At 50.1% G+C, this 21328-nt stretch overlaps 1 protein-coding gene across 11 annotated transcripts; it reads right to left on the bottom strand.

The window, feature by feature from the left end:
* Window positions 1–1341: 1341 nt before the first annotated feature.
* On the bottom strand, window positions 1342–20596 carry ITFG2 (integrin alpha FG-GAP repeat containing 2). 11 transcript variants are annotated; one of them, XM_075163819.1, is made up of 13 exons: window positions 20385–20596; window positions 18647–18742; window positions 18371–18499; window positions 18177–18218; window positions 17220–17397; window positions 16782–16921; window positions 16198–16346; window positions 14958–15052; window positions 13183–13236; window positions 7139–7230; window positions 6481–6598; window positions 5624–5882; window positions 1342–5547 (listed from the first exon to the last, which is right to left on the bottom strand). In XM_075163819.1, the coding sequence occupies exons 1-12, from the start codon at window positions 20478–20480 to the stop codon at window positions 5647–5649; spliced, it is 1425 nt and encodes a 474-aa protein (XP_075019920.1). In that variant the 5' UTR covers window positions 20481–20596; the 3' UTR covers window positions 1342–5547; window positions 5624–5646. The 11 variants fall into 11 exon arrangements, with proteins under 11 accessions (XP_075019920.1, XP_075019913.1, XP_075019894.1 ...); XM_075163812.1 differs by having other exon boundaries at window positions 5651–5882; XM_075163793.1 differs by having other exon boundaries at window positions 5694–5882; window positions 20385–20595.
* Window positions 20597–21328: the final 732 nt, after the last annotated feature.

The following is a 21328-nucleotide window of genomic DNA, read 5'->3' as shown; positions in this document are numbered from 1 at the left end:
AAGGTCTCTTCCACTCAGACATTGAGGAAGCTATTGCCAACAGTGATCCTGGAACCTCCCCATCAAGCTTTGTTGCAGGCAGAGCTTACAGAAAAAAACATTTATATGACTAAATGAGAACTGCAGGTCACACCACCATGGCTGACACCTCACTTCAACTCATTCTCTAAACCACAGAATAATCCTACAGTCAGTACCTGGTTTCCTCATCATCAAACAGAACTCCTGGTGGGTTTCCATCTCCCAAAGTTCCTTGGCATTAAATGACATGTTGTTACGGACCTTAACACATGTATTCTGAATTCTTGCCCAAACTGGTGTTTTCTCCAACAACAAGCATTTTTGTGTCATTATATGGGAATCCCAGCCTTCTGTGAAAGACAGAAATCTTAGCTTTAAAAGATGTGATTATAAAACAGGACTTACAACATCTCAAAGAAGCAAACTTAACCCCATCGACAAATATGGTAATTTTAAAAAGTCTTCCTACATTATGGAGCCCAGTAAGTAATTTTTAAGTGGGTTGGCAAGGCTGAAGACTGTCTCAATTGTAGTTTCTTTTGGAAAAGCCTATTATACAGATACACTTCCCTACCCCCGATTTCAGCCATTTCTATTGCTTTTGGGGGACAAGGGGAAGGAAGGAGCTATCTAAAGGTCTTTTCCACTGGAGATCAAAAAATGCTAATGCTTTCATATGGAAAGTAGAAATTTAGTATGAACTGCCACCTCAGATGAGGACATAGGCACATCCCGTATGTGTCCAACACTGGCTTCCTCATGATGAGGCCCATCCCTTCAATACAGACAATGGAATGTTATTATTTTAGGGATAATCTCTCTGAACCGCCTTGGTGGTCAGCTCCTACTAGGGCTACTTTCCAGTAGAGTGGACACAGCAGTTGTGAAACAGTCTGCAGGGAAGTGTCTGTCACAGCAAGTCTTCGGAACAGAGAAGCAAGTGTTACATGGTAGGTGTGAGATACATATAGCTGAACCTGTCTAGGGATGGGGACACGGACTTCTGAGGCCCCTTCCAAGGCCTATGTGCAAAAGGTAAACCTATCCTGAGAACATGCACTCTGCCGAAGCCATAACCAGGATCATTACCAGGATTTTGGGGTCACTTGGTTTTGAATGGAACAGGAGCTGCAGCCATCCATATTCCCAGAGGCCTGCTCCTCTTTCACTAGTGGGTGAGTTACGCAACTGAAGACCACTGAGCCACCTACGTATGTTTGCAGTCAGTCCTCCTTTCAAGAGACTCCACTGGCAAATGCCAGGATATACCTGAAGAGTTACAGAAATAACTGCATTCAGCAAAGAGATCACAAAAATGAGAGCAGGGACAGCCAGCTGGTTTATTATGTCTCAGGAAAATAAAAAAAAACCCTTCCCTTTATTTTCTTGCTAGTAAATTGAGCATCACAACCAAAGCCATGAATCATTTATCTGCAAATCCGCCCAGTGTCTGAGAATGCTGTTGGACTCCTCGCTTGCAGTGTGCTGGCACTGGTACATACAAGTGTGTCTTGCAAATCCTGCCCTATCAAAAAGCTTCCTGGCACCAGGGCGTATGCCAATCTGCTGCTGAGTAGGATGCAGCAAACAACATTTTCTGCTGCGTGGGAAGGAACAACTTCTAATTCCAACTCTGTGGCTTGTGTTGGCTGGCAAGGACAAACAGGCAATGAGTTACAATGAAAGTATAGCATAACTCCATCAGCCCAGTGACAGAGCCTACGTGGCTCCCTCTCCGAGTAGATGTATACTTCACAGAAAATTGTTGCCAGTGGAAGTAGCCTGAAGCATTGACTTCAGGAAGTATTGACTGCAGCCAGTCTACTAATTGTCACTTTGGAGTTCAGGGCATGAAAAAAGAAGGAAAGTCATCTTTTGGCCAAGGAACAGTACAGAAGTTCCAATTAGTTCTTCTGTAGACAGTTCTCATCTTCCTTTGTGCACAAGGGGCCCAGGAGCAAAATGCATCTGCAAGTAATTATGTGCTGTAAGCAATATAAAACTGTCAGGGGAAACCTTCAAACATTGGTATTTTTCCTCTCAAATGGTTTTAAGAGCTGAAGAGTTTTGGGAAACAGATGATCTGTAGCGTCCATATCTTCTCACCTCTGCTTTCCACAATGCAGCATGCCTGGGCTTTTACAGCACCCAGCAATGTTATCTTCAGGCCAACAAGAGAAGAGGGCTAGGTTGCACAGGTTGCCCTGTCCAACATTTGCATTGTTTTTGCCCCATTTTCTTTTAAAGATGGTTCTTAGGAAAATGTCATCTCTTCCCATTAACCCTTCCCTGTTTCTTCTCAACAATTAACAGTCCAACAGTGGATCAATTTGACCTTCCTTCCTTGGAAATCATTTGAGCTGTACGGCAGTTTGTTTTGCATAAAACAATTTCAGTCATACAACCATTTGTATCCCGCTTGTGTTGCTAATAAAGGTTTATATTTGGCATGGACAGACAGCATTGAGTTCTTCTCTGTTATGAGTGTAGACAACCCTGTTTTCCTGTTAGGCCTCAAGAAGGAATTACAATATAGCAGCACTGCAATAGCCTGTAAGACCCAGCTACCAGATTAGCTCAGCCTGGCCCAACTCTCAGGCAAATAAAATGCTCCAGGCAATTGCTGCAGGAACCTCCGGGGTTCCAGCAGTGGATCAAGAGAGAGAGTACTTCTGTAGAGAACACCTGCCCCACCAAACCCAAACAACGTTGAATGGGGCCATGGCAGGCACAAGTTGTGGTAGGACTCCATCTGTTTTTGTCAAAGCACACACAGCAGAAGTGCCCATCATCTGTGCAGCAGTACACATGCCAGGTTGTGCGAGCCACAACTGAAAACTCAGGCATTACTATTTTCTGTTGCTTGTAACCATCCTGTTTCTGTCACCGGTGTGGGAGACAGAAGCCACAGAATTTGGGGGGAGGGGCGGTGTAGGGAGGGGGAGAGCAAGACAAGAAAATACACAACGTTAAGTAGAGGAAGAACAGCAGTCTGTGTTCAGGATAGAAGAACAGTATATGCCAAGACTCAGGCCTGTTCAGGGACTTTGCTACAATGTCATTTCTGTTGTATGCTTCTGGAAACTGCTCTCCAGAGTCCTGCTCCGCTGTGGTCCCTCTTCGTATCAGTTCCACTAATTTTGATTAATCAGGCAAGATTAAAATCAGGTAGCCATAGGGCTAGGTGGAAAGTATCTCAGAATACAGTGAAACCAAACTGTTCACCCCACCTTTAGGGACATCTGCTTCTCCCCAACTCAGCTGGGCCCCAAGGGGAAGAGATAAGAGTAGCATCTGCTACTACTTCACCAGAAGGAAGAGAAGGAGAATCCTTACTTGTTCTGGTGATCGGAAAGAGCAGCTTTAGGTTTTGGGAAACAGAAACCTGGAAGAAGCAAGAACCAATATACTGTGATCTAGTTAATAGTCCCAGTAAGACTCATCTTCATTTGGAAAGGACTATGAGATTGATGAGAGCCCCAGAGGTCACACTGACTAACTGCAGAAGCAGTGGTGATTGCCCACTGGGATGGGTGGCTGTACATCTCAGCATCACGAGAGCTGACAATTTCTTGAGGTTACAGTCCAGAGCTGACAAACTTCAAGACAACTCCTTGCTTTAGCCCATCAGTAGATGGTCCCTACACTATCAGCTCTCCATAGCTGACAAACTCAAGCCCTGCTGCTCTGAATACCACTGTTACTAAAGCACTATTATGACTTGAGAGCTCCTGCCTGAAGGGTCCAGTTGTATACAAGCACTTAGTATGACAGGGGAACATTTCAAACATTCTTCTCAGTGAGGTCATTAAAATGGAGAGAAACTTCCATTGTAGTTACAGAGTCAGAAGACAGAGTGGTCCGAGAAGCAAGCTAACTGGTACAGAGCAGGTCATACCATTTCACTGCTCCATGCTTCAACTTCCACAGCTATCAAACACAGAGGACAGAAGCTGTCCTCTATAAAGCTTATATAAATCTACAGATGGAAATCGCAAAGAAAAGCTAGGGCTTATTATGCAAAGATCCTACCCTTCTACCACATAGGGCTACTTCAACAACAGTCCTTTTGACCCAAAGGCAAGACACTCCTTTCTTCTATACAAAGTTCTTTCTCCCAGTTAGGGCTGCCCTTGGATGTTTTGCAGAGTATAGAACAGCAGGTTTTCAACAGCCTGCAGGATCTTTAAATGTTACCATTTGCTAAATCACTGAATAATATTTGCTCTGACTCAGGCCGCCATAGGGCGAAGGGAGAGCTCCATCCATTATGCATGGCCAATAAAACATCACAGAAGTGAGAGAAGATAATAGATGCAAAACAGCAGGTGAGCCTCCTGCTCCTATCCTAATAAGCTGAGTTAGGCAAGGGGCAAGCTGAGATGGGGAAAAGCAGAACACCAGTGGAAAGGTTCCTGCCTGGGCCTTTGCATATCAGCAGCCTGGGGGAGCAATGGCCTTTTCCAGACTCCACATACCAGCAAGTGGAACATCACCTCCACTCTACCTCTTTCAGTTGTGCAGAACTCAAAAATAGCATGGCACTCTCCACAACAAGAAGGAAGTGTGGCATTTCCACTGCTTATTATGGAATGGCCAAGCTCTCACAGCACCACAGATCCACGGTTAGGACAGATTCCTCTTGTTGCCCAGTTCACAGCTGCTTTGCTAAGTCAGTCACCTCTGGGATCACCCTGCCCAAGAAGATGGAGAGAAGCAATGCCTCTCAAGTACAGCTGGGGTTCGCTGGAGCTGTTACCTCTTGACACCTTATTAGTGCAAGTTGTGGTTCTTCTCACACATGTCTCCAGCTCCTCAGAACAGGAGGTGGTTTGTGAGAAACTGCTTGGTAGAAGAGCAGCAGCAGAGCAAAGGCAAACAATGCTTAGGTCTACTTTAAAAACACACCTAAATGGGAGAGAAGGCCCTTGCCTGCTCCCTAACTCAGTTCCTCCATCTCTAGTTTCTGCACTGTGATCCTGCTAAGAACTCAGAAGTAATCACTAAAGCAGTTGTAAGAATAGGCCAAGACAGAGACTGAGCTCAGTTATTCTCTCCATCTATGTCCTCAGTGCTCCTTCGCAGTCACCCATAAAGCGCTTTGGCTAGCAGAGAACATGGAAATTGGCAATGGAAGGCCAATGAGCAGGACCCTGGACTCTTGCTGTTCTGGTAGCTTCCTCAGCTAAAAGCAAATCAACCCACCACCTTCACTCAAGCCTACAGCCAAGCATATCCCTCCACAGAACCCAGCCTGTAAACCCTCTGCTGTCTGGAAGCTTTGACAGAGACAGGAGAAGAACAGTCTCATCTTCATTAGATGCCCGATTCCAGTCGGAGATGCTGGTATTAAAGATGTCAACCTCCGTGTGACTTGTTATAAAGGATCCTGGATGACAGTGTAGTGGGCAGAGGAGTCTGTTCCAGCAGGGTCCTGACACTGCGAGGGGCTGCTCTGCTGCTGTTTCTCAGGAAAATAGAGTGTTTTGTGAATCAGATCTTTGACAGCAGAAACGTCCCCTCTTTCTACAGAAAAGAGAGAAAGACAGTTGTTAGGGATTCTCAACAGGCAGTATGAAAGCCCTTCTTCCTCAAGAAGTACCTGGAACTCTAGTTCCCAGCAGACTACCTGCCAGCAGCCCTTCCTCTCTTTTTTCCTGTACATCCTTCACCTTTTCTGCACGCACCCACACCCAGTTGCTGCAGGAGATTTCCAAACTCTGGGTCACAATCCAGGATTTTCAAAAGGTTGGTGGACTCCATTCTCTCCAGCTGCACATCCCAGTAGATGTAGATCTTCTGATTGAAGCTGACATAAACCAGGCAGGGGCTGTTGCTTCCTCCTTTGCATGCATAGAGGCCTGCAGAAAGCAAAAGTGTGGAGATCTGACTACTTCCAAAAGGACAGAGAAAGCAAATAGGTAACTTCTCATGATGAGGTACCAAAGCTGTTAGCAGAAGGCAGTGAGTACCTGGGGCGAGGGGCACAGACATGGACGTGGGTATATGAAGTCCCTTTGAGACAATCAAGAAAGTGTCTCAACTGTTACTAATGCATGGAGCTTGGGGATTTGCAAGCTGCTTCTTGCAGGTCTGAGAGAGGGGACTGAGCAAAGCCAAGGCTCAGGCTGGTTCCCTGGCATTCCTTATCTCCACTTGAGAACAGCTTAGAAGTCTGCAAATTAAAAAAGCAGTGGGGAAGACAAGAGACCACTGTAGCAGTCCCAAAAAGGACAAGAAAAAAAACCCAAAACCATCACAAACCTCAGCATCACCTCCTCTCACCCCTTCTTTTCCCAGATGCCACCACAGGAAAGACTAGCTGGGCCTTCTGCAGTACACACACAGGGAAATTATTCCTCACTGCAGATGGACAAAGGATTCCGGGTCTCCCAGAGGGGAATAGTAGCTTTAAGGAAGAAATGCTGTGAGGGCTAGCTTTGCAGTCAGGCTCTCTACCTGCACAGAATGCACTGACATTCTCATCTGCTTGAAATCTGGCAACAGTCCGATTGTGGTCGATGATGTACGTCTGACCATCCCATGCACAGGCAATCACCTCCTCATGCCCATTGCCCTGCAGGAACCGTAAGATCGCATATTAGCACAGACATCTACTATTCCCAGAGGCAGTCAAGAATCTTTCCTGCTTGTACAGAGACAGAACACTAATGTCTGAACAAGATGTCACTTTTGGACGCCTTGTCCAGACATTTTGCATTTGTCCAGTCTTTTTGCACTTGGAGACCATCTCTCTCTTCTCTATCGTAATCCTTATATATCATAAGAGCTTGTAGACAATCGGGGTATTAGCATTGTGCAAAACCATTCAACTTTGCAATAAAATAAAAGAGCACCTCCGAGATGAAAAAGTTTATAGCAGGACGCTGGGCTCACTAGGTCAAACAGGAAGACACAGCTCAACCTCTTGCAGGCGGACAGACTGACATGAGTGCAGAATGCACCGGCACAGTCAGAGCACTCTGTGTGTCATCCTGAGATAATCCCAGCCTTTTTCAGCTGAGTCATACTCCCTCTGCCCTTCCTAAATTCATATACACAAAGCCATGTTGAGTTTTTGTCTTCATCCCTCCCAGCCCTATTCACAGACACTCACAGTAACATCCAGCTTCTCCAGAGCAAACAGCTGGTGATCAACCTGCACAGACCAGAGCAGCTTGTCTGCTCCCTCCATCAGTTTCAATGTCCCTGAAGGGAAAAAAAAAATAATAAAGATTGTCTTGAAAGTATTAAAAGGGACCAAGATGTTTGCTAAAACTGGGCCCTGCACACTCCTTCAATGCTTCGGCTCTGCAGGCAGAGGGCTGGGGCCCATGGTACAGGCTGTGGTTGATAATAGATAACACAGTCTCAGTTCTAGGAAGGACAGCAGTCCATTATCTTGTCATCAGTACATCAGTAACTGGAAACAGAGAGGAAAAATGGCAGCAGCCCTGCTCTAAGACAATAAGAAAACTGCCAAAAACGGGCTGCCAAAGTACAGTACATCAACAGATCTCACATGAGACAGCGAGTAATCTAGAAGCTTCTCACCATGTCCCACGGATCAAGTGATCGCAGGACAGCATGCGGACAGGTATCAGCTGAGAGGTGGCTGGCTAATAGCATGGGCATGGCCCCCTGGCTGCTAAAACCATACTGGACACTTACCTCACATACAATTTTTCTACCATCCAGAGGTACTGTGATAGTACGGGGGGTGGGGTGGGGTGGCCATGAGAGAGTGGAACATAAACATGAATCTATCCTCACAGTGCCCTCCAGCCTTAGTAAGGCTCGTGAGTGAACCATAGTGAGGCACGAAGCCTTGCCAGATGCAGAAGCTTCAGAGTTTAGGCCCAAAGAATAATCAGAAATTCCCTAGCAGGTGGACATCTGGCCCAAACAGGCCAGGCTGCCTATCAGGGAAGAGAGAAGCACAACATCTTGTCTCCACTCTGTTGGTGTTTGGACAGAAATCCTGCACTCAGCTCATTAGGTTCAGTCCTATTGCACTTCTCAGTTAGGGGCACAGCAGAAGCCTTCAGGCCTGTGTGAGGTCAGCTCCTCTCTACCAATACTCAAGTTCCAGCATCCTTTTCCTTTACTGATTTTGGAAACCACTCAACTCCCTTCAAGTACAAGGACACATCTCTGCTGTGGTTTAGAGGCTCCTATCTACATGAATGGCACTGTTGAATCATAGAATCATTAAGGTTGGAAAAGACCTCTAAGATCATTGAGTCCAACCATCAACCCAACACCACCATGCCCACTACACCATGTCCCTAAGGGCCTCATCTACACGTCTTTTAAATACCTCCAGGGATGGTGACTCAACCACTTCCCTGGGCAGCCTGTTCCAATGTTTAACCACTCTTTCAGTAAAGAAATTTTTCCTAATGTCCAATCTAAACCTCCCTTGGCACTTGAGGCCTATCGCTAGTTACTTGGGAGAAAAGACCAACACCCACCTCACTACAACTTCCTTTCAGGTAGTTGTAGAGAGCAGTAAGGTCTCCCCTGAGCCTCCTCTTCTCCAAACTAAACAGTCCCAATTCCCTCAGCCGCTCCTCATAAGACTTGTGCTCCAGACCCTTCACCAGCTTCGTTGCCCTTCCCCGGACACGCTCCAGCACCTCAATGTCCTTCTTGTAGTGAGGGGCCCAGAACTGAACACAGTATTCGAGGTGCGGCCTCACCAGTGCCAAGTACAGGGGCACGATCACCTCCCTGCTCCTGCTGGCCACACTATTTCTGATACAGGCCAGGATGCCATTGGCCTTCTTGGCCACCTGGGCACACTGCCAGCTCATGTTTAGCCGGCTGTCAACCAGTACCCCCAGGTTCTTTTCCTCTGGGCAGCTTTCCAGCCACTCTTCCCCAAGCCTGTAGCGTTGCCTGGGGTTGTTGTGGCCGAAGTGCACGACCTGGCACTTGGCCTTGTTGAACCTCATATACTTGGCCTCAGCCCATCGATCCAGACTGTCCAGGTCCCTCTGCAGAGCCTTCCTACCCTCAAGCAGATCAACACTCTCGCCCAACTTGATGTCGTCTGCAAACTTACTGAGGGAGCACTCGATCCCCTCGTCCAGATCATTGATAAAGATACTGAACAAGACTGGCCCCAAAACTGAGCGCTGGGGAACACCGCTCGTGACCGGCCGCCAACTGGATTTAACTCCGTTTACCACAACTCTCTGGGCCCGGCCGTCCAGCCAGTTTTTTACCCAGCGAAGAGTGCACCTCTCTAAGCCGTGAGCCGCCAGCTTCTCTAGGAGAATGCTGTGGGAGACAGTGTCAAAGGCTTTACTGAAGCCCAGGTAGACCACATCCACTGCCTTTCCCTCATTCACTAGGCGGGTCACCTGGTCATAGAAGGAGATCAGGTTGGTCAAGCAGGACCTGCCTTCCATGAACCTGTGCTGGTTGTCCCGCACATGCCTTGTGAGCACCCTCAAGACAAACCGCTCCATAATCTTCCCTGGCACCGAGGTCAGGCTGACAGGCCTATAGCTCCCCAGATCCTCCTTCCGGCCCTTCTTGTAGATGGGCGTCACATTGGCGAGCCTCCAGTCATCCGAGACCTCCCCTGCTAACCAGGACTGCTGGTAAATGATGGAGAATGGCTTGGCAAGCTCCTCCGCCAGCTCCCTCAGTACCCTCAGGTGGATCCCATCCGGCCCCATAGACTTGTGAGCATCCAGGTGGCGTAGCAGGTCGTTAACTGCTTCGTCTTGGATTATGGGGGGTTCATCCTGCTCACCGTCCCTCTCTTCCAGCTCAGGGGGCTGAATACCCTGAGGATAACTGGTCTGACTCCTAAACACTGAGGCAAAGAAGGCATTAAGTGCTTCAGCTTTTTCCTCGTCCTCGGTGGCAATGTTCCCCCCCACATCCAATAAAGGATGGAGATTCTTCTTGGCTCTCTTTTTGTCATTAATATATTTGTAAAAACATTTTTTGTTGTCTCTCACGACAGTGGCCAGATTGCGTTCTAGCTGGGCTTTTGCCTTTCTAATTTCCTCTCTGCACGACCTAACGAGATCCCTGTACTCTTCTTGAGTTGCCTGCCCCTTCTTCCACAAGTGATAAACTCTCCTTTTTTTTTTTCCTGAGTCCCAGCAAAAGCTCCCTGTTCAGTCAGGCCGGTTGTCTTCCCCGCCCGTTCTTCTTACGGCATATGGGGACAGCCTGCTCCTGTGCCTTTAAGATTTCCTTCTTGAAGAACGCCCAGCCTTCCTGGACCCCTCTGCCCTTCAGGACTGTCTCCCAAGGGACTCTCTCAATCAGTGTCCTGAGCAGGCCAAAGTCCGCCCTCCGGAAGTCCATGGTAGCGGTTTTGCTGACCCCCCTCCTTACTTCACCAAGAATCAAGATTCTACCATTTCATGGTCGCTAAGCCCAAGCTGACCTCTGACCACCACATCTCCCACCAGTCCTTCTCTGTTTGTGAACAGCAGGTCAAGCGAGACACCTCCCCTGGTAGGCTCACTTACAGCTGTGTCAGAAGGTTATCTTCCACACACTCCAGGAACCTCCTCGACTGTTTCCTCTCTGCCGTGTGGTATTTCCAGCAGACGTCCGGTAAGTTGAAGTCCCCCATGAGAACAAGGGCTAGCGATTGTGAGACTTCTGCCAGCCTCTTGTAGAACGCTTCACCTGCCTCTTCATCCTGACTAGGTGGTCTATAACACACGCTCCCAGCAGGATATCTGCCTTGTTGGCCTTTCCCCTCATCCTTACCCACAAACACTGGACCTTATCATCACGATCATTGAGCTCTAGACAATCGAAGCACTCCCTAACATACAGAGCCACCCACTGCCTCTCCTTCCTCGCCTGTCCCTTCTGAAGAGCTTATAGCCATCCATTGCAGCACTCCCATCACAAGAGTCATCCCACCATGTTTCTGTGATGGCGACTAAGTCATAGCTATCCCACTGCACAATGGCTTCCAGCTCCTCCTGTTTGCCGCCCATGCTGCGTGCATTGGTGTAGATGCACTTGAGTTGGGCTACCGATTTCACCCCCAACATTGGCGTGCCACCCCTAGGCTCATCTCTAGTGAGCCTGGTTTTATCCCCTTCCCCCTTTGAACCTAGTTTAAAGCCCTCTGGATGAGCCCCGCCAACTTGTGAGCGAGAATCCTTTTCCCGCTGTGAGAGAGCTGAACTCTGTCCGTCGCCAGCAGGCCTGGTGCCGTGTAAACCTCCCCATGGTCAAAAAAGCCGAGATTCCACCGATGGCACCAGCCCCTAAGCCACATGTTGATCAGATGAGTTTTCCTTTCCTTTCAGTATTCTTCCCTGCCACTGAAGGGATTGAGGAAAACACTAAGTGTGCTCTTGATCCTTCCACCAATTGCCCTAGTGCCCTGAAGTCCCTTTTGATCACTTTTGGATGTCTCTCCGCAACCTCATCACTGCCAACATACATAACCAATAGTGGGTAGTAATCGGAAGGCCGTACCAGAAGGGAATCTGTTCCCCTTAGAAGGGAATCGCCTACGACAATTACCCTCCTTTTTTTCTTAGCAGAGGCAGCCATAATGCGTGGGGCTGACTGACTCACCCTGGACAACCCCCTGGATGGGCCTTCATCATTCACCTTCACCCTCATTTGCCTGGCCCTCAAGTTCCAGAGCCCCGTATCCGTTGTGTAAGGGCAACTGGGAAGGTGAGGGAGGCCGGGAGGGGATTCGCCTGGTGCCCTGAGCAGGGACCTGTTTCCATCCCCTCCCCCGTCTCTTAGGTCCCTTCCTTCTGCCTGGTGGCAAGAGGGCAGGGGATCCTCTGCTTCTTCTGGAGCCTCCATCTGCTGACTTTGCCTCAGGGATGGTAGGGTGTGGCTCCACCAATTATCTCCCTCTCACTCTCCCTGATACTCCTTAACCTCTCCACTTCCTCTTTCAGCTCTGCCACCAGGCTGAGCAGATCATCCACCTGGTCACAGCGCACACAGGCGTTGTCTCTGCTGCCCTGCGGTACAAGTGACAGGCTCAGGCACTCCCTGCAGCCGGAGACCTGGACAGATGTATGTTTGTGTGGGGGCTCCGTCTGGGTCGCCACATTCCTTCCGGCGATGACTTTCGGCCGAGTGGAAACCATAGCTAGATCCTCTTCTGGGAGGGCGATGACCACTGAGTTGGGTTAGCCTCTAGAGCCAGGAGGGGGACTGCGCCCTGCCCGCTCGCCTTCCCTGCACACCTTCCCTGCGCAAACTGCCGCACCACGCCCTGTTCGCTGCACTCCTGGTCGCTCGCGATCCCTGGGGTCTGCTCTTGTATGTGAGGGGGTTTGGCCACCATCACTCTTGTCCCCGCCTGCACTGAGTCAGAGCTGCCGCTCGTCAGGAGCTCACTCCTCCGGCTCGGGGAAGGGGTGGCTGGGGCACCCTCTCTTTCCCTGCGTTTTTGCCGCGGTTTTGCTGCTTTAGGAAGGGTCCCCTGGCGCAATCCTCTGCCCCGGAGCCCTTTGCCTCAGTGGCTTCTGAGGCATCTCAAACAGTTGTTTGACCATTGGGTAAGCAGGAAACTTAGGAATCAGCAGATGAAAATTCTAGTCTCACTCTCCATCTCAAGCTTTCAGTGTGCCTTTGGGCCAACAACTTAGCCTCCTCATTTTCCTGGCTGCTCGCTGCAGCATGGCTTTAATATTTCTATCCCCATAGGCCATGGGACCATACAAGTAATTAATGTTTGTAAAATGCTTTGAAATCTGCAGTTGAATAGACTGTACCAGGGGAGAGAGAAAGGCAGATATTAGTAACAGATAGAAAACACAACAGGTTTCCTGGAGAAAGCAAGTCTGTGCAATATCAGACCCATTTCAGTAAGGAACAGAAAGACAGGCTCAGCTTTAATGTGTTTCATCACATCCTCAGATACAGGCATGTTATCACGCACCTGGTTTATGGGGGACTGGCTCACAGTGACAACTCTTACCTTGGCTCCTGTCTTAGCTTTCATGCCTTCATATAAAATATATCAGCAGGAGTCTTTGAGTCAAATTCTCTTGCCTGACCCAGGAAGCATTTCTCAAGCCCAGCTCCCCCTTCTTTCAAAACCAAAAGCACTGAGCCCCTGGTTCCCTGCTTTGAATTGGTGACAGACCTTGGCCGCCCCACAGGCGTTTCTTCCAGGACAGTGGTAGGACTTACCATCCAGAGTACAGAGGGCAAAGAGACCTGAGCCTTTGTTCTCACTGGAGCAGCCTGTAAGTGCAGAAGAGAATTACAGGAGTTGAGGCCGTTTTATGAGCATTGTCCCCCCCTCCTAAAAAAAACCCAAAAGATCCAAAACAAGCTGATCTATCCTGCCTCCTTTTTTTTCCCAGCCTTGACACTTTGCTTAGCAGGTATTGGTTGCAGATTCTTACAACCAATCGTACTTTATACTGGCTTTTATTTGTAGAGCACTGGCATCTCAAAACCCAAGGCCTTTGATTTGCACTGATATAGGCATGTCTGGCTCTGCTGGCTGCTCCTAGGATCTGTCTATACCACATATACACTTGCAGGCCCACTTGCAGGATTTTAGTGGACTGCATCACATCCCCTCCAGGCTCTAGAAATGCACAAGCCCAGGCAGGACCATCACAAGGGACAAAGTGAAGAACAGCTGAAGCCAAACTAGAGTGTTACAACTGTACCCTCACTGTTTCTTTCAAGGACAGGAACATGGCCTTCGGCTTTTCTGGGAAGGTGCAGAGGAAAAAAAGAGAGGTCCTGCCAGAAGGGCAAACCGTCAGTCACAGTAGCACAAAAACATCTCCATGGCAACTCCTGAATGAGTCTGTGGAGATCATGCTACCAACTCTATTGTTTTTGCTGCAGCAAAACTGCACAGAACCTGTGATCGTCTCCCAGCAAACACTGATCAGATGCTAAAGAGCCCTTGCTTTATGAGCAGATTAGACATGTGCCTTCATGCTTCAGCCCTGGCTTTCCTGGGCTATGCTTATACAGCTGTGAACTTCCTGCAAGCAGTATCCTCTCCAAAGCCTGTATATCACAGTTGTGTGCAGGACAGCACTGACAAATGTGACTAGTTAAATCTGAAAAGGAGACTCCCCTGACTACCGGGCTGCTTCAGCCCTTCAGCACACTCTCTACCTAGCTACCAGTCAGAAAAGACATGCAAGGTCAGGTTTTGAAAGTGATATCACACTTGGCGGGGGAGGACCAGAGCTGTATTCAACTACAGCTGCATTTAATCCTTTCAGCAACAATGCAGGAGAGACACTGGCTCCCTGAGGTCTGCAGGAACCCAGGAAAACTGTCAGTCAGGGACAAGCCAGCAGAGCTGAAAGCAAATAGGCAGTTTCCCCAGAATGATGTAATACTGCAAGCCTACCTCCACTGCCCATAGAGAGCTCCAAGATACAACACCCTGCACACTCCCAGGACACAGACTACCCTATTTCCGCAGATCAGCTTAAAGCAAACAGTCAGCTGGTTGAGTGCTCTGTTGCCCCTAGCTGACATTCATCCAGACAGGGTCTGATCCAAAAGATCTGCTGTGTCCCCCTTATAAACTGGTCAGCATGGCACTCTTCAGCTGTTTCATTACTGATGGTCCAGCATCAGTGGGCTTTTCACAACCTTCTCTTCATCCCTTATTCAGTGTGCCTTCTTTTTTCACAGACACTTCTCATTAGATGCAAGGCTTTGTATGCAGTGAAATAATTGATTTCACGCTCTGTTGACCATGTTGCTCATAGCAGCATCCGAGATGCTGAGAACATGACAAGCTTAGGAACTGGAGGAGGGTACTCTGGGGAAGAGGAAAAGGAGGGGTTTCAGCTGATTGCTCTTCTCCCCCAACTCTAATTACATTGCACAGCCTAAATCGTTGTCAGAGAGCACTGCAGGGGGTAATACTTGGACAGAGGGGCAACTGTTGGGCTAGATACCCCAAGCTCCTAATCTCTCACCTCGGCCAATGCTACCAATTAGATGAGTGGAAACATTCTTGTTGTGAATCCGTCCAGATGTTTGGTGTAGAATAACATCTCGAATAGGGGTCTCGCTAGGAAAAAGAGAGACAGACATCAGGGAAAGGTTAGGGAACCATGCCTGGGACTGTGTCAAAACAATCTCAAGAGCAGTGTACTCCAAAGCACTACAAATCCAGAGATAGATAAGAGTTTGTGCATAGGTTAGCCCTTTAATGGTAAAGGCCAAGGAAAATTCATGCCAACCCAGGTATGAAAGGAACTGCTAATGTTTGAAAAACAAAACCAGAATGATTTGATGCATCAGAAAACTGGAAAGAGCTCATAGAAAAAAAACAAAGAAAAAAAGTCAGTAAAACGTATTCCAATCAAGGAAAAAAAAAAGACAATTTTTATCACTACTGTCACGTAAGCCTGGCTCCTTTTCACTCAGGAAGTGTCTGCCTGGGGTTGAACAGGTTGGTCAGAGATCATGCCTGCACCTGGTCAGGGCTTCTGGCTAGGAAGCTACTGTTCCACTAAGGTCTCTAAGACATCAGGGAGACTTGCCTCGCTCCCCTCCTGCTGCAGTCTTCTGGGTCTGCCTTAAAGTCTCACAGAACACCACAGAAGCACCTGAATTCTCCACAAGGCTCCCTCCAGCATCAAGGACAATAACCTCACTGCTCATCCCGATTGCTCTGGTTGTGATTTACAGCACTGGCTGCCAGGGGTCTCATAAGGAAAACCTCCAATTACCTCACCTGGAAGAAACGAGTGAATGAACCCAAAGTGTCATCCTGGGCTTCAGACTAACTGGGCTCGGCCCAGCCTTTCAGTTGCTACCCTTCCCACCATTAGATAGGTCACCAGATCGCCTACTACCCTTTCTCTGGAGATCTAGGTCACTCATTTCCCTGCCTTAGCCCCCAGTACTGCCCCCTTCAGTGAGCTGCTTTTGCACTCTCCTTGCCCATTCCAAGAAGAAGAGAGTGGGATACAAGGAAAGCAGTAGTATTCATCTTTGTGAAAGAGGCACGAACAGTGTTCATGGAAGCTTGGATGAGGTGAGCTTAAGTCATGAACTTAAGCAGCACAGCAGGTTACTGAAGCAAGGACAAATGACAGCACACACACCCCTCCCCTCCCCGCCCCAAGAAAGGTGGTGTGGTGGTGCCCCCTTGTGACGGGCATCTACAGCGGAATCTCCTCATCTATCCCACGCAGTAACGCTCTTCACCTGCTTGGGGCAGAGCCGTCTCTTCCCTCTGTCGTGGCCTGCTGCTCAGAGTCCCAGGTGCAGAGCAGAATGGCATAACCGCAGCCTGGCTGAGACACCATCATCTCCGGTGAGCCATCAGGGCCTGGGTTCACAGAGAGGCTGTCCACCTATACTGGCAGAAGTAAACATGGATAGAGTTGAACTGAGAACTTTAAACACCTCAGAAGGTTCACTGTGCTCCTTGTACCTAAACTTGAATATGGCAGATCTTCTGATAGAGCTGAGCAGGAGCTGAAGAAATTCAGCTACAAGCAAAATGTCCAAATTACAGTAAAACGTTATGCTTCCCTATCAAAAGTCACTTAAGAACACACTAGTATTTTCCACTAACGCTCTCTAGTGGGGTGAGAGCAACTGACTGTTTCCCAGACCAACCCACCACCTGCTCCACATGTATAGGACAACCACTGGGCAAATCCCCTTTCAAGCCATCAACATGACAATTGCTTTGTTCATAGGACCGAGATTTTGTGCTTCTTCCCTTGGAAGAGCCACCTCTTGAAAACTGACAAGTTCTGCTCTGAACGTCCCGTTTCCCTTACCTGACCTTCTAGCAGCCATTTCTTCAACAGGAGCAGCTGCCCAGAGACATGGTCTGAATTCTCCGACAAGTCTTCCCAGCGGAAGGCACGTACCACCCTGTCAGTGTAACCCACCACCAACTCACACTTCCCATCTCCATCTGCAGGGAATACAAGGAGATAGATGGGCTCTCTCAGGCTTTCATAGCCCCAAGACCCCCAACATTCAGAAACCACTGTGCTGGATCCCAATCCTGTAACGAGAATTTGCACTTCAGGAAAATTCCTGAAGTTCTTCCTTCTCTCCTCCATGACTTGGCTGTGGTTTGTTAGAGCACCTGTTTCAGCAAGATAGCAATTTCCTTCTGTGGGTCCCACACACTTTCTCTCTCTCTTCCCCACCACCTCATACCCACAAACTCCCTCACCCTGCACTCCCACACCAGCTTCCCAGCTCACCAATGTCACTGATCAGCATGACCTTGGTGTTGGCAGGAATGTGCTGCTTGAACACTGGCTTCTGCTCTTCTGCCACTGCCAACTCATGGTGGCCTGAAGCATCTGGGTGTTTTGAAGTTGGAGAAGTCAGGTCAAAAAGATGAAACCAGCCTTCTGCACTCACCGCCACCACGAGATTCTAAGAGGGAAGAGAAAAACCTTTTGATTTTTCCTCTTTTAGAAACTGCAGAAACTGTCCCACAGCAGGGCGAGGGAAGGTTCGAGGGTAGATCCATCAAGATCAATGACTGCTACAGAGGGAAGAGGAGAAGGTTTTTGGCCAGCGTACAAACTACTCGGGTACTGCAGGGTCCAAACTTCTTGTTCATCCTTGTCAAACTAGGATATCAAGCTGATGTGTGCTCACACATAGCTAGACACAGCTACAGTATTTTAGGCAGGGTGCCTAAACTGGGACTTTTGGTTTAACCTCCAGAAATAGCAATCCAGCAAAAGTATTAGACCCAGTGGAATTTGCTTGGGAGTCTAGACTATTTTGTGGCTCAGTCTCGTTTAGATGACCTTGAATGACCACAGCCAAGTGGCAGAAGGGCCATGGCTCACAGCAGGGACCAGCAGAGATCAGGGCAAAAGCCACTGAGGAAAAGGAGCAACCCTCAAACCACCAAAGCCTTGTGGCACTCACAGAGGGGAACATGCAAATCAACAGTGCTTTTTGAAGATAGGATGGATTTCCTTGCTCGCTAAAACCTGCATATGGCTCACAGACAGACACAGGTTATATGCAGACAGAAGAACAGTTTTAAAACAGTAGTGCTAAAACTCCATGAGCAAGGGCAGATCCTGAAGAGAACGCACTTGCAACCTGTCCTCCTCCACACTCAGGATATGACATGATGCTAATCTCCTAAGCACATGCCCTACAGACACAGCTGGGAAGAGTTTGGCTGCTCTCACCTTTCCTTTATTGCATACATCTCCCACACCAACACACGTGAGCTGCAAGAGAAAAGAAGGCCGTACATGAGAGAAGGCAACCCAAAACAGCACTTTGGGATACGCCTCTGTCCTACCCGTTCCTCTCTCATAAACCGTCTCTTGCACTCTAAACAGCCTTTTCAAGGACAAAGAGAGCAGGGACAGAAACATACCTGCCACACAACTGCCCAGAGCCCTGGGACAAAGTCCACAGTGCACAGGAGCAGGGTCAAGGTGGGACAGAAGCCCAGTTCCTGTGTTTGTTCAGTACTTTGCTCATCACTTCTCGCCCCTGGGGCTAGCTGTGGGCAAAAGCAGGGTCTTGCATAACTACGTGAAAGGCATCAGAACCAGTTCTGGCTGCCATTCCCCTCTGGTAGTGGTCAAGGACAGCTGGCTGCACATACACCAGAAGGCCCAACCATTTAAAAATTTTGTCAAGAACTGACCATTCCTTGGCAAGATCGCACAGCCCAGGGTTTGCTGTCATCATTCTTGTAAACATAGAGTTTCCCATTGGTGTCTCCCACTACTAGTTCATTCAGCTGTACAAGAGAATTGGGTTAGTAAGAAGAAATTCACAATTACAGTAACAATATTCCCACACAGCAATAATTAAAGAATTCATATCTAAAAATCACTCTGTGGGAAGAAGCAGCAAAGCAAAACAAGAGTTAAAGAGACAGCCTTGAATCAATAGAAAAGGTCTGGGAAAAACTAAAAGCCCTAATTTTACTCTCGCAGATAAAAGAGCTCCTTAGAGCCACATCCCATTATCCACTCCTTCTCTAGCCATTGTTTCAGAGCTGCGTCACTGTGTTTTAACATCCTGCTCTGCTAATCATCATCATCACCCCATCTTCCATCCTTCAATCTAGATTGACTTGATCTTTATTGATCCACCTGACGAAGATGATGGCAATGAGGAAAATGTAATCATCCAGAAAGAGGCTGCAAGAACACTTACAATAGATTCACATTGGGTGTTCAATCTCACTGATGAAGGGGTAAAGGTCTTTCAGAATGGTGATTATTTCTTTAAAGACGACTGCTAAAAATCACCAACTACCCCAGCTGATGAGCCTACTCCTGCTACCCCATCTTCTGCATCATGCCTCTGTGTATTTAAATTGTGTGCATTTCATAACTCCTGCACACGTTACCCCACATAACACAACTTCTTATGGGAAAATTTGTTTTATCATCCACTACATCGCTAGCCATGACACTTTTCAGGATAGCAGGATAGGCCTGTAATAACATTTGACTGTTAAGGAGACAAAGGGACAGTTTACATATACCTGGTTAAGCCAACCTCTTCCTAGTTACAGGCAAATCAGACCCATCAGAAACAACCATTTGTGGGGCTGACAGCAACATTCTTGATGCGCATCCATTCATCATACAGGTCAAGAGACATTCAAACTTGGCTCTACCCTGTTTGTGATCCACTGTGACCCAGCAAAGCATTTCCCCACACCTCTACACCCCCACCACCACGACAGGAGAGTGTCTCTCTTTGGCACCAAAAGTCAACCTCCCTACTAGCTATACATTATCCAGGGCCCATGCCAAGAATGCCTAGCATGTCTAATGGTGGTGGAAGCACTGACCAGCTGCAGCCCAGAATCACCACAACATTCAGTTTGCAAGGGTCCTCTGGGGGCCATCTGATCCAACCGCTGCGTCTCTGACATCGCTCAAGCGCCCGTCGAGCTCCGAGTCCCCCCAGGGGTGGAAGCCCCACCACCTCCCCCCGCTGCCCCACCATCCTCTCGGTGCCCCCCCCCCCGCCCCGTTTTAGCTTCCTTCGCTGCAACCTGCGAGTCCTGCCCCTCGCCCCGCCGCTGCTCGTCTCTGAGCGCGGCCGGGCGGCGACTGCGGGCAGCCCTGGGGTGCCGCCGGGTGCTCCACAGGCCGACCAAGCCCGGCTCCCTCGCCCGCGTGTGCGCCGTGCGCGGCAGCCCGCGGGCATCGCGGCGGCCCGCTGCTGGGTTCGCCCCAGCCCGCCACCCAAACCGGGCCCAGTGATCTGCCTGCAGAAGCTGCCTGCGGCCTGCTGCCACGGGCCCGCCCGAGCCCCGCGGCGGGGCTGGGCCTGCCCCGGGGTCGCCGCCGCCACGCGAGGGCGGAGCCCGCCCCGCCGCCGCCCCGCCAGCCCACAGCAGCCACCCCCCGGCTCCGGACCGCGTCGTTGTCGGCATCCCCCAGGCAGATGGCGTGCGGGAAGAGGCTGCCGCCGAAGTCGAGCGCTACGCACTGCACGTAGCTGACGGACCGCATCCCGCCGCCGCCCGCAGAGGCGGAGCTCCCGCCGCTGGCCGCCAGGCCGGGGCGACCGGGGGCGACGGCGGCTCTGCAGCTACAAACGCAGCCGGGGCGTGGAGGCGCAGAGCGCGCGCGCGCGAGCGAGGGACGGGATCACGTGAGGACGGGGTAGGGCGGGACGCTCGGGGCGGGGGCGGGGCGGCCGCGGGGGCGGGGCTCCGGGCAGGCCTGCCTGGCGGCGCCGCCCTGCTGTGAAGTCCCCTCAGCGTGACCGTTCCCGCAGCGCGGACCCGCCGCCCCCTTCCACCCCCGGTTTCCAGCGGCAGACGCGGGCGTTCAGCGCGGGCGCGTCCCGGAGCCTGAACCGGCGGAGCCGTCGGGCAGCCGCGAAGGCCAGGGCGAGGGGAAGCGCCGGCCCAGCCTCACGCTCCGGGTTTGGAAACCAAAGGCGGTGTTTGCCTTTGCGCTCTGGGCGGCCGGGGCTGCGGCCGCTCTGCCCGTCGCGGCGCGTCCCTGCGGCAGGGCGAGCGCCCGACCGCTTGCCCTGTTACCCCGTCTCGGGCGGCGCCGCAGTCTCGGCGCCCCGGCCGCCGCTTGCCGAGCGGGAACAGCGGGCAGAGCGACGGCCTCGCAGGCCGCAGGCTCCGCGCCAGCCCCGCGCCGCGGCCGGGGAGCCTGGCTGCCGTTTTACGGGATCCAGCTCCTCCTAACAGCGAAACCACTTCCCTACCGCCCTCTGCAAACGAGCCGTTTAATTCCCGGTCAGAGCCGAGTGCACGGTCATACATCCCACTGCACCGAGCCGTTCCCTCGTGCTTGTGTTGCGGCTTGGGCAAAGATCGGTCGTTTCCACTTCCACAGAT

The sequence above is a fragment of the Calonectris borealis genome, chromosome 1, assembly GCF_964195595.1.
Source record: "Calonectris borealis chromosome 1, bCalBor7.hap1.2, whole genome shotgun sequence".
Lineage (NCBI taxonomy): Eukaryota > Metazoa > Chordata > Aves > Procellariiformes > Procellariidae > Calonectris > Calonectris borealis.
Note: the sequence above shows the minus strand (reverse complement) of the source record. Positions and strands in the feature narration are given on the sequence as shown.